General features: G+C 35.5%; 2 protein-coding genes across 3 annotated transcripts; one reads left to right on the top strand and one right to left on the bottom strand.

The window, feature by feature from the left end:
- The first annotated feature begins 488 nt into the window (after positions 1–488).
- On the top strand, positions 489–4319 carry LOC110654736 (uncharacterized). Its single transcript, XM_021810830.2, has 5 exons — positions 489–1288; positions 2451–2609; positions 3309–3398; positions 3541–3696; positions 3860–4319. Exons 1-5 carry the CDS (start codon positions 653–655, stop codon positions 3992–3994), a joined length of 1176 nt encoding a protein of 391 aa, XP_021666522.2. The 5' UTR covers positions 489–652; the 3' UTR covers positions 3995–4319.
- Positions 4320–5382: 1063 nt separating this feature from the next.
- Positions 5383–10103, bottom strand: LOC110654735 (uncharacterized). 2 transcript variants are annotated; one of them, XM_058136489.1, is made up of 11 exons: positions 9872–10103; positions 9698–9775; positions 9508–9610; positions 9302–9427; positions 9012–9223; positions 8768–8870; positions 7978–8082; positions 7705–7875; positions 6145–6315; positions 5941–6041; positions 5383–5766 (listed from the first exon to the last, which is right to left on the bottom strand). In XM_058136489.1, the coding sequence occupies exons 1-11, from the start codon at positions 10097–10099 to the stop codon at positions 5710–5712; spliced, it is 1455 nt and encodes a 484-aa protein (XP_057992472.1). In that variant the 5' UTR covers positions 10100–10103; the 3' UTR covers positions 5383–5709. The 2 variants fall into 2 exon arrangements, 1 of the variants encoding a protein (XP_057992472.1); XR_009144183.1 differs by lacking the exon at positions 5383–5766 and having other exon boundaries at positions 6145–6286.
- Positions 10104–10417: the final 314 nt, after the last annotated feature.

Here is a 10417-nt window from a genome sequence, read left to right as displayed (position 1 = left end):
TTTTAAATGAATTAATTTTATATGAACTATAAAATAGATATAGAAATATCTTGATATAAAAAAAATTAAATAAATCTAATGCATGCAGCAAAATTTGAGCATTAATATCAATGGGGAATGGATTTTTTTTTTAAGTTGCAATAATATTATGGTAAAAGACAGTGTTATTTGTAGTAAAATAATAGTAAATGAAATTCTTATGAACTTTATAAGCTTTTTCCTTTGGATAAGTTAACATCAATAGGACTTTAAAAGAAGGAAATAAAGAAAGCAAAAGCTATAGGGAGATTTAATGGATTCCACAGTCTGTGTCTTCTGCTGTTTCTTTGATGAGCATTATACTCACGCCTCCAACAACAAGACAAACCATAGCCCACCTAACAAACCCCACTTTCAAACTAATCAAAAAAGTTGATTTTTTTTATAAAAATTTTGTTTCAATTTATTTAAATAATCCCACCAGAGAAAGTCATCCAAGCTAATCAAAATCTCTTCTTTTTCCTCTCATAATAACTCAAAAATCAGATCTTCTCTCTCTCTCTCTCTCTCTCTCTCTCTCTCTCTCTCCTTGTTTCTGAAGCTTAATTACTTGCGGCATTCCATTTCTGTATTCTTCATTTCTTTCTTCTTCCCTATCTCTCTCTGTAAGATCATGCCTGTTTTTGTAGAGAGTTCATCCACTATAGCGGAGCAAATCAAGCTGAGAAAACCCAGAAACCAATTCCATCACCAACATCAACAAGAAGAGAATCCCATTTCTACACAAGAAACAGATCCACCCCCACATATCTGTCGTCCCTCCAAATCCACCATCTCCTCTATCTTCCTTTCCCCCTTCTCCACAACCAACACTGAGGCCACTACCAAGAAAAAGAGCACCACATTCAGAGGTTTAGGATGCACCGCTGGGGCGGCGCGGCAGGTGTCGGTGCCGGCAGTGATACGGTCATCGGCGGAGTGGGAGGGGAAGAGGGTGAAAAAGAAAAAGAATCCGCAGCAGCAGAAAAGGAAGAAGGATAGTATAAGGATTTGCACCGAGAGTAATAAGACGAGCCTGCAGGGTGTGGGTGAGGGGAATAATAGTAATGGAAACATCGATAGTAACGGAAATAGTGGGAGTTTCAATTCTGGGAATTGTATGGTTATTCAGGATGTGTGGTGTGGGCCAGGAATTGGGTTTTCTTCTGATGCTGTTGTTGGGTCTGTGGATTGTGTTTTGGCGAGGAGAAATGCGCCTGGGAGAGGGAAGATTGATGGGGACAACAAAATCAATCAAAGGGAAAGAGAGGTATTCTTTTAGGCATTAATTTACCCATTTTCTTTGACACTTCACTTTCTTCTTTCTTATACGTATAATGCTATTCTGGCCAGTTTCAATTTGTGTTTAATTTCAGGAGGGGTAGTGAATTTCTGCCCTGCAATGGACGTGGCAATCGCTTTATTTAGAGTGATTGATCTTCTAAGATTTGATGCGTGTACTGTAGTTCTGATCGTTGCTGTTCTTGATTGAAAAAAAAGGTTTTTTTGGGGGGGCTTGATCAGTTAATTACGTAATTAATTTGCTGCTAAAATCTCTCTGAGAATTCTGATTCTGGGGTTGCTTTTAAGTTTTGAATTTTCCTCTATTTATTAGTGTCATATTTATTGGAGGGTAGTTGATCGATTCCAATCCCAATTATTATCTTTTCAAGACTATACAGGAACCAAACTTCGATAATTTAATGTCAAACAGTTCCATTTCCATTATAATATGAGTTCAGCAGTTTCTATTGGAAAAACGAGATGTTAATACGCAATTTATTCCCTCTAATAAATATTTTAGCATTTTAGAAAATTATTATAGTTTCCTAAACGTCCATATTTTCCATAGTTTCTAAGTATAATTATTAATATTTTATTGTTTTGGGTATCATCACTTCTTGAGTCCGGCCAACCCACAAAGCGAAAGTGGTCAATCTCTCTTGCTTCTGTTTTGTTCTTTCTTCCTTTCCCCTATTTCTCAGTTTTTCTTCGCATTTATTTATTTATTTTGGGTTTTTTTTTTTTTTTTTTTGGGGGTGGGTGGGTGAGGGGTGGTGGTGCCCTACTATAGTTTTATTAATCCTTTTATGCATGCGTGGACGAATGATGTTACATGTTTAGGGACGCAAACATGCTACTGGGGCAAAATTGTGGACCCCAAATATATATTGCTTATACGGATGTTGTGATAAGGACTCTGGTTTTTGAATTTGAGAAGGACACAATTATCTTTGGTGTTATGCTTATTGAAATCATATGTAGATTGATTTTCTTGGATTCTCTTCTCGTTCAGGGTTGGTTTTGATCTCCTCTTCTCCTTGTGGTCTATAACTCGCTTTATCTGCATGAGTATATATTTTGTTTGTGTGAGATTTCGTGTTTATGGCTTTTTTCTATGTTAGCTTATTGTGTTCTATCAATCTTGGCAGCGTGCTTCCTGTTTAGGGAGGCGGGCGACGGTGAATCCTGAAACTCTTTCTTTTTTGGATACGGACCCTGCTTTTGTAACATCTCGCCCTGGACCTGAAGTCTTTGGAAGTAGATATTATCGTCATGTTCGACATCCTTCCCCTGATGGTTTAGCTGAGGTGTGTCCATTGCTCATGGATTTTTATTGTTATGTCATTGACAATTGTATGTTATGTAATTTTTGTGTTGCTTGTGCTTCCATTGGGGTAATTAGAGGGCACTGCATTCAGAATGAATGTCAGCTTATGGTGGGATGGCTGATTGTGTTGTTGCAATGGTCATTTCTTTTTAAAACACATCTGTTTAATTGAGTGAAGAGATGGAGAATTGTAGCTTTATTTTGTTTATGGTCATCTGTGATTTTCAGCCTCAGTTGTTTTCTTGGAGAGGGGGAGAGATGGAGAGATTCTTTTTGGGTTAGTAGTTTGACGGCGAGCTAACAACCAAGTTGTAGAATAGAAGTCGAGTTGTAGAATACCTGATATTTGAAACAAGAGAATTTATTATTTGGGGGAAGATTACACATGGTCTAAAGGTTGAAAGAAACTAAAAGGTGGGCTTAAAATGGCATTGTCCATGCATTGTATTATGTATGTTACCTATCGGTCAAATTATCTGCCTAACCCTTGACTAGGTTTATAGAGGGCTTGACTTCTTAATTGAATGCCTTAATTGATTACTGCATAAGTTTATTTGCCTACATCTTTTTTGGGATAGAGACGTAATTCGTTGAATATCCTGTGAGAATTGAGTTATTTGTAATATCAATCAGTATTTAAGGCAATTTGCATCCCTTTTTGAGTTTTGGAAAATTGCAGATGATGATGCTCCAAAATAGTTTCATGATGGGAGGAAGACAGGATCGGTTTAGCGACTGGAGGCTTGACATTGATCACATGTCATATGAGGTTTGTTGTATACCTGGTCTTGCATTTAATTTTTTTTTTTTTTAATTTTGTATACCACTCGGTAATGTTTAGCTTACTAGGTATGTTATATCACTCTATATTTGTAAAATAATTTAGAATTTCTGTGTCTTGGTGATAACAGCAACTGCTGGAGTTAGGTGAGAGAATTGGTTATGTGAGTACTGGACTGAAAGAAGACGAGATCAGCCGCTGTGTCAGGAAAATGAAGCTCTCAATTATGAACGACCTTTCATCACATTTGCCCATGATTCTGGACAAAAAGTGCAGCATTTGTCAGGTAATTTCAATGCTTCCAGTATTGTATTTCCTTTCTCTTTTTCTATAATTTCTGGATTTAATGCTCTAATTATCTTGTCATTTGATCTGCCTTGTGCCTTGACTTTTACTTAATTGTCGAATATATTAATTCTTTTCATTTATTTACATCTCTATATATACAGGAGGATTATGAAGCAGATGATGAGCTGGGGAAGCTGGATTGTGGACATGGCTTTCATATACAATGTATAAAGCAATGGCTTGCACAGAAAAATATTTGCCCAGTCTGTAAGACTGAACCAGTGGCTCGAGGATAGAGCCGGTATTCTTCATTATCTTCGTGGGTGCAGGGCTTTCAAATTGCTGCTCTTTACCCCTTCCCCCCCTCCCTCTTCCTCCATGGTGTATAGATTTTACCAGTTTACATAAATGATGCATTCATTCATTGGTGTGAAGCTTCAAATGTTCTAGCAGAAATGATAGGGCCCTTTTTCTGGGTAATTTATCAGGTTCATGCAGATTGAAGTTATAGTAATGGAATTTGATGGAAGTGATTAATTTTGATACATGGATGAATGGAACGTGTAATATAAGCAACACATTTATAAAGATCTAAACTCAATTCAACCTTTTATTCATAAACTTAGCATAATCCGTATTGATTAATTACTTTTCCATAATTATTGCTGTATTTTTTCTCTTCACATCCTAACATATCTAATCCAGCTTATTATCTAACTACATGGAAATCATTTTAGCATTAAGGATAGCGTAATGGGGATTACAGATTTTTACTCAGTTATAAATTTTTTTTGTTTAGATCTGATTTATCATAAATTTAAGACTTAAGATGTATATTGAAATTTATCTATTAAAAGCATACATTATCTTGAGTTTATGATAAGTCAAGTATAAATAAGAATTTCTCGGTTCTTTTAGAGTTTTTCTTTCTGTATTCTCTTTATAAAGATTGGTTTTGATTAGTTTTTTATTTACAAAGATTAATTTTTTATTTAAAAAGATTCAGATAAGAAGAGAAAAGGGGAAAAACGGAAGGAGAGAAAAAGAAAGAAAGAAAGAGGAGAAAAGTCTTGAATATCAATTTTTAAAACATAGCTCTGCGTCTTGAATCTTGATCAGCTGGGCCCTAATACAGCATGTCATGTGCATATTTTCAAATGATTAGGTTTTCCCATTTGACTTTTGAATGTTATGAAACATACTCTTGCAGCCTTTGCATTGCTTTGCTTGTCGTCAGGATGTATGTTGTTTTAGACTAAATGCCTAGTTTTTAGAAATTCCTAGCTTATTTTAATGCGAAGTTCATGCATAGACTTATTTTGGGAAGAAGAGAGATGTTACTAGGAATGAAACGAAACAAGTACATCTCCAGCTAGTAAAACATCTCGAAACTCAATAATATTAATTAATTAAATATTAAAATATTACTTTCTTATTTAATATTATATTTATTTTTTTATATATTACTAAAGCTATAGGTAATAATATATTATTTTATTAAAAATTCAAAGTATTAAATGAATAGTATCACTTCAAATTAATAGAATATGATTTAATATTAATTTTATTGTATCTTGTAAATGATACAATATAAGAATCAAGTTTGTATTTAAATTTTTGATACAATACATTTATCATGTTGGATTCATGTTAACCCTAATCGTTTTTCGTGTTAACACAAACATGATACATATACATCTTTCATTGATATCATTTCTCGTTACAAGCCTAGCACAATAAAACTATATACCGCCACTTGTACAACTGTTGTATATCATCTAAGGTCATAATTGCTATTTCCCTTGTAATAATGTATTAAAATGATTATACACAAGTTGTAAATACAAAGCCAGGGATACCTTGACCTCTATTCTATGCCAATATGCAATGATCAGAATTTTGAAGACCTCTTGCTTGGAGTTGGGTATTGTTTAGTTAATCTCAGTACTCCTTTGTGGATAAAAGAATTAATCATTAAAGAAGCAGAAATTCAAATAGTGTGAGAAATTTGTCATATGTCATGACGATTGAGGAAGTCGATTATGCATGGATACACCTGATTTGCAGCCTGTAGATAATTGAATTGTAACCCATCAATACTAAAAATCCACTCTACTACTATAAAACAATATGGTATGACATATCATAGCCATACATTTTATCTATCGTAAAGTGAAACGATACTATTTCTATAATGCAATCTATACTATAAAAAATATGAGTCATAAAATCAGGCCCATACCAGACAACTTCCCACTAGATCATAGTGAGCATAATGTGGACCCCAGGGATCCCCGAAAACTTTGTAAGTAACAAGATGCTCAGGGATGACCTTTACGGTTTCTGCTCCATTGACATCACCATAGCCAGAAAAAATTAACATGAATAAATAAGAAATGAACAATTTAGATGTTAAGAATGTAAATTAACTGAAACAATAAACTACCATATACAGCTTCTGGTGGACAGATGAGATCTTTATCACCAGCAATTGCCAACACAGGAACTTTGCTTTTGCCTAGGCGATCCTTATAAAAGAAAGATCCATTCCGGTTTCTTAATCCACCCTCCTGAAATGCTGTTGTCAGCTGCAAGAGAAGTTTAGAAGGTACCGTGCCTGTAGATTATGATCAGATTGTCACATAATAGTGAGGAAGGACACCAGAAATGGTAATGCTACCACATTAATGCTATTCAAAAGGCCTAAGAACCAAATTTAAAAGGTTGGATCTTTGACTTGATTAAACTAAAGAAACTTTGCCAAACCTCAAAGGATAGATTGGATGAAGAGGCTATCTACTCGATAGGATCTATAGATATACAACATAATGAAGATATGTTCATCAATTCATAGACAATTGAACAATTATGTGAACACAAACACCCCTGTGGCTTGCAAATTAAATACATGAAACTGGTAGCACAGACAATGATAGAGCTACAGTAGATGGTTGATTATCTACTTCAACTAAAATATCCTATGGAATGGTAAAACTGATTAGATCATGAATTGGGCTGAGGAGAAAGCTGAAAATTTTAGTCATTAGTTGCAAGATGCCCCTACTCCAGTCACTGAGTTCATAGATGGGGGAGAGGGTTGGGGGTGGGGAGGGGTGTGAGGGGAGAGTTTGCAAAGCTAAGGAGGGCTGAAGCCAGAGAATGATTCCAAGTTTTATAAACGTGAGGCAAAAGAAAGGAGGGAGTGGCAAGCTCCATTCCTAAATTCATCAGCAATCCACTGTCCCCAGGGGCTTCTTTTCAATCATGCCAAAACTTGACCACATCAAAAACCACAGATCCCCTAGGCACTTAAAACAGACCTGTAATGCCCTTTAAAATAGAGAAATAGGGAGAGAAAGAAATTGAAATAGACTAGTATGAGAAAAGAAACAGAAAGGGGAAAAGATTTACAGAGAATATAGAGAAGAGAGGTGATTCTTGTATTTGATTCTTGAATGAGTGATTACAGGTACTGTTTCTATTTTTATACTTCTAGCTAGCAACTCTTCTATTAGTTATAACTACTCTTCTAAGACATATGTGACTGCAATACTAACTATTCCCTCCATAACCCCCTCTCATAACACATGTCATGGTAATTCACAGCGAACATAGATCAAATTTCTAACAATAATCCAGGGCTTTCATTAGAGGAAATAGTGTGGAGCGTTAAGAATAGAAACTTAATAATATAATAAAAAAAAATACCGCTGCATTACCTAACTATTGAGTGATACAACAATAAATGCAGAATCTTTTCAGGTACAAAATGTAAGAAAATTTCAGTTCCTATGCATGCATCAAGCAAATGCAACAAGAATATGTCATGCCTCATCACCCAATTAGAAATGGTTTTGCCAGTTTATAATCTGCTATAAAGATGTGCTAGTTATTGGCAAACTCAGATTCAATCTTGGTTGGCTATTACAAACACATTGTCCATTTACACTCAGATAATATTTTGCACAAATATATCAACTAAAAGGCAACACATTTTTGTACTTACAGAAGTTGTTCATAACGAGCTTTTCAAACAATTGTGGATGCATCATGCCTGGAGCAGAAATTTGAGAATTTAACCAAGACAAGATGTAAGGAGGACGAGATGCAAAAGGATGAGCAGCTGCTGCCAATACTCCAATTGGAATAACAGGAACATTTAGTGTCTTTGCAGGGTCTGCCTGAAGATATTAAGACCTCAAATCAGCCAATCATTGTTTTTTGTCTACAGCCACATGGGAAAAAAAAGTTATTTGAAATGATTAGATTTGCAAATCACTTGCCACTGGTAAGAGCAATTTGAGAGATGATTTTGAAGGTGTGTAGTCAAGTGATGAAGCCAAAGTGGCAACTGATGTCAACCCTGAATCCCTTCCTTCAAAAGCTTATAATATAACATCATTTTAGAAGAAAACAAAAACAAAAACTCTACTCTAAAAGGTCACTTAGACTATCAAAACAAGTTGAATACAAAAATGAAACTTCAGTTGAAAACCTAACACAACATGTCCATTGCCAAAGACAATTTGAAACTGTGGAAATGACCAATAATTCATTAATGCTGCCTGCAAACTCATAAGAGAAAATATAACGTAAGAACTATAAAACACTTGACTTTGTAGGACACATAAGTCAAACTTGGAACCTCTTGCAACTAACATTTAGCCAAGCTCAAGCAATTTTATGACCTAAACTCTTCAATGTACCAAATATTAGTGATGCTAGATCAATGTCATAGCACATGATGTTTGACAAAACCTGCTAAATATGTAAATATGCTTTAGATTTCCAGAACTACAGCTGCAAGGAGCCCACCCACAGAGTTCACAAGGTAGTCAAACTGAGCATGATTTAAGAACAAGTTTCTTTCTGAACAAGCGGAGTTTTTCTGAAAACTGTGACTCTTTGGAGGATAATTAACACACTGATTCATCCAGTTTAAATTCAAGACCAGATCAATTTGAAATCCCCCTACAATTGCTGATATATCACTCTGCTTCACACCTCCAAGCAATGCATGATATGAATGTGAACAGACATATAAGGACAAGTTTGGCAAGGCATCTTACAGCATTGTGAGAGCATAGCATATAGAAGAATGCCCCCCATGGAGTGCCCAACTGCAAGCAATTTGCCATCATTTGGTCCACATTGGATCCTTATGTACTCCATCTAAGATAACAATATTAATCATTCAACGAGAATATTGCAAGCAATGTAAAAATAAAAAAGATTGCAATGAAGATGAGTAAGTATTAACACATATCAACACTCTAGATTAAACTCATTTATGCTGAAGAAACAACACCTAACCGCAGCAGGCAAATCCTCTTCCAGGTAATGATCAAAGTCCCAATCATACTTCACAATCAAGTGAAGCTGTTTGAGAAAATCCTCAAGTGAAGTAGAAATGCGCTCTTGGAAGTCATAAAACTGTGCTTTGGCAGATTGATGGCCATCTTCAATAAAACCGACAATCTTTCTAGTAAAATCCTTAATTTGGATTGCAATAGCAGAGTTTTTCCCTGCTTATAAAAGTTCTATGAGTTCTTCCTAATATCGTTAAAGCATCAAATAGAGTACTACAGAAAAAAAATAATTACCATCGTCAAGAACGCCTGAGAGTCTTTCAAATAAATGGATAAATTTCTCCGACAACTTGGAAGTCGATTTATTAGATCTATAGTCTGTATCTGTTCTTTCACCTTCTAATAAAGAAATCTCAGAATCTGCACAAAAAGCGGGTTATGTTAAATGATCAGAGTGGTGACGAAGAAAAGCCAACACTATCATTGAAGAAAAAGCTTACCGTCGTCATAGTCGTCCACGTCCAATGCACTCAATCCAGCTCCTCGAACTTCCAGAATCCACGTATCAAACCCTTGGCCAGACATGAAGCGTGCGAACGAAGACTGATCAACACATCCATGATCAATAGGCTTTCAAAGCAGAGAACGAGCAATAGTTCAGATAATCAGGGTTTCCAAACATAAAATTACCTCAGGAGAGAGATCATATCCAATAGCGTTTGTTCCAACCCCTGACAAAAGCAAAAGAGGATGATTCCTACGCTGCGCCTGCCGAAAACAATCATCAGAGTGACTCAATAACCGCAAAAATTCAACAAGTATTCATAAATGGAGAACACCTGGATATGGAATAACAACTAATACCCTAGGAGAAGGCAGGTAACGCCAGAGAGCGAGTTTCCAATCGGAAGAGGAAACAGGGACATAGTGCAGCTCATCGGCCGTACAGGTCTCAGGCTTCATCTTCACAGCCCTTAGAGTCGCCGGGGGAGCAGAAGACCACGTCTTGGAGGGAGCGAAGTTTCTTAGGGAGCAAATTGGGGAGCTCGGAACCGGAAGAGACAATGCCATGCCTATTCTCATAACTACCATTTCTTTGAGCAGTTTGGGTTTCAGATGGCAATTTATAATAATCTTTAACGGTAAGGATTATGGGTAGGGTGGGGTCGGAAGCGTGCATGGACGGGCCGTCGAGTGGGGCCAATTTGAAAGCGGTAGTTGCGTGTTGTTGTTGTTAATTAAATGGTTAAATTATTATTAGCCTTATATTTTAATAAATTAGTTATTTAATTTTTATATTTTAAAAAATATAATATTTAATTATTATAATTTATTTTTATTAAATTGTTTATCAATTTTTATTAATTTTTCGTTTGTTAATATTAAATAAATTATTATTTTATTATTTAT

This window comes from Hevea brasiliensis, chromosome 2 (assembly GCF_030052815.1).
Source record: "Hevea brasiliensis isolate MT/VB/25A 57/8 chromosome 2, ASM3005281v1, whole genome shotgun sequence".
NCBI lineage: Eukaryota > Viridiplantae > Streptophyta > Magnoliopsida > Malpighiales > Euphorbiaceae > Hevea > Hevea brasiliensis.
Note: the sequence above shows the minus strand (reverse complement) of the source record. Positions and strands in the feature narration are given on the sequence as shown.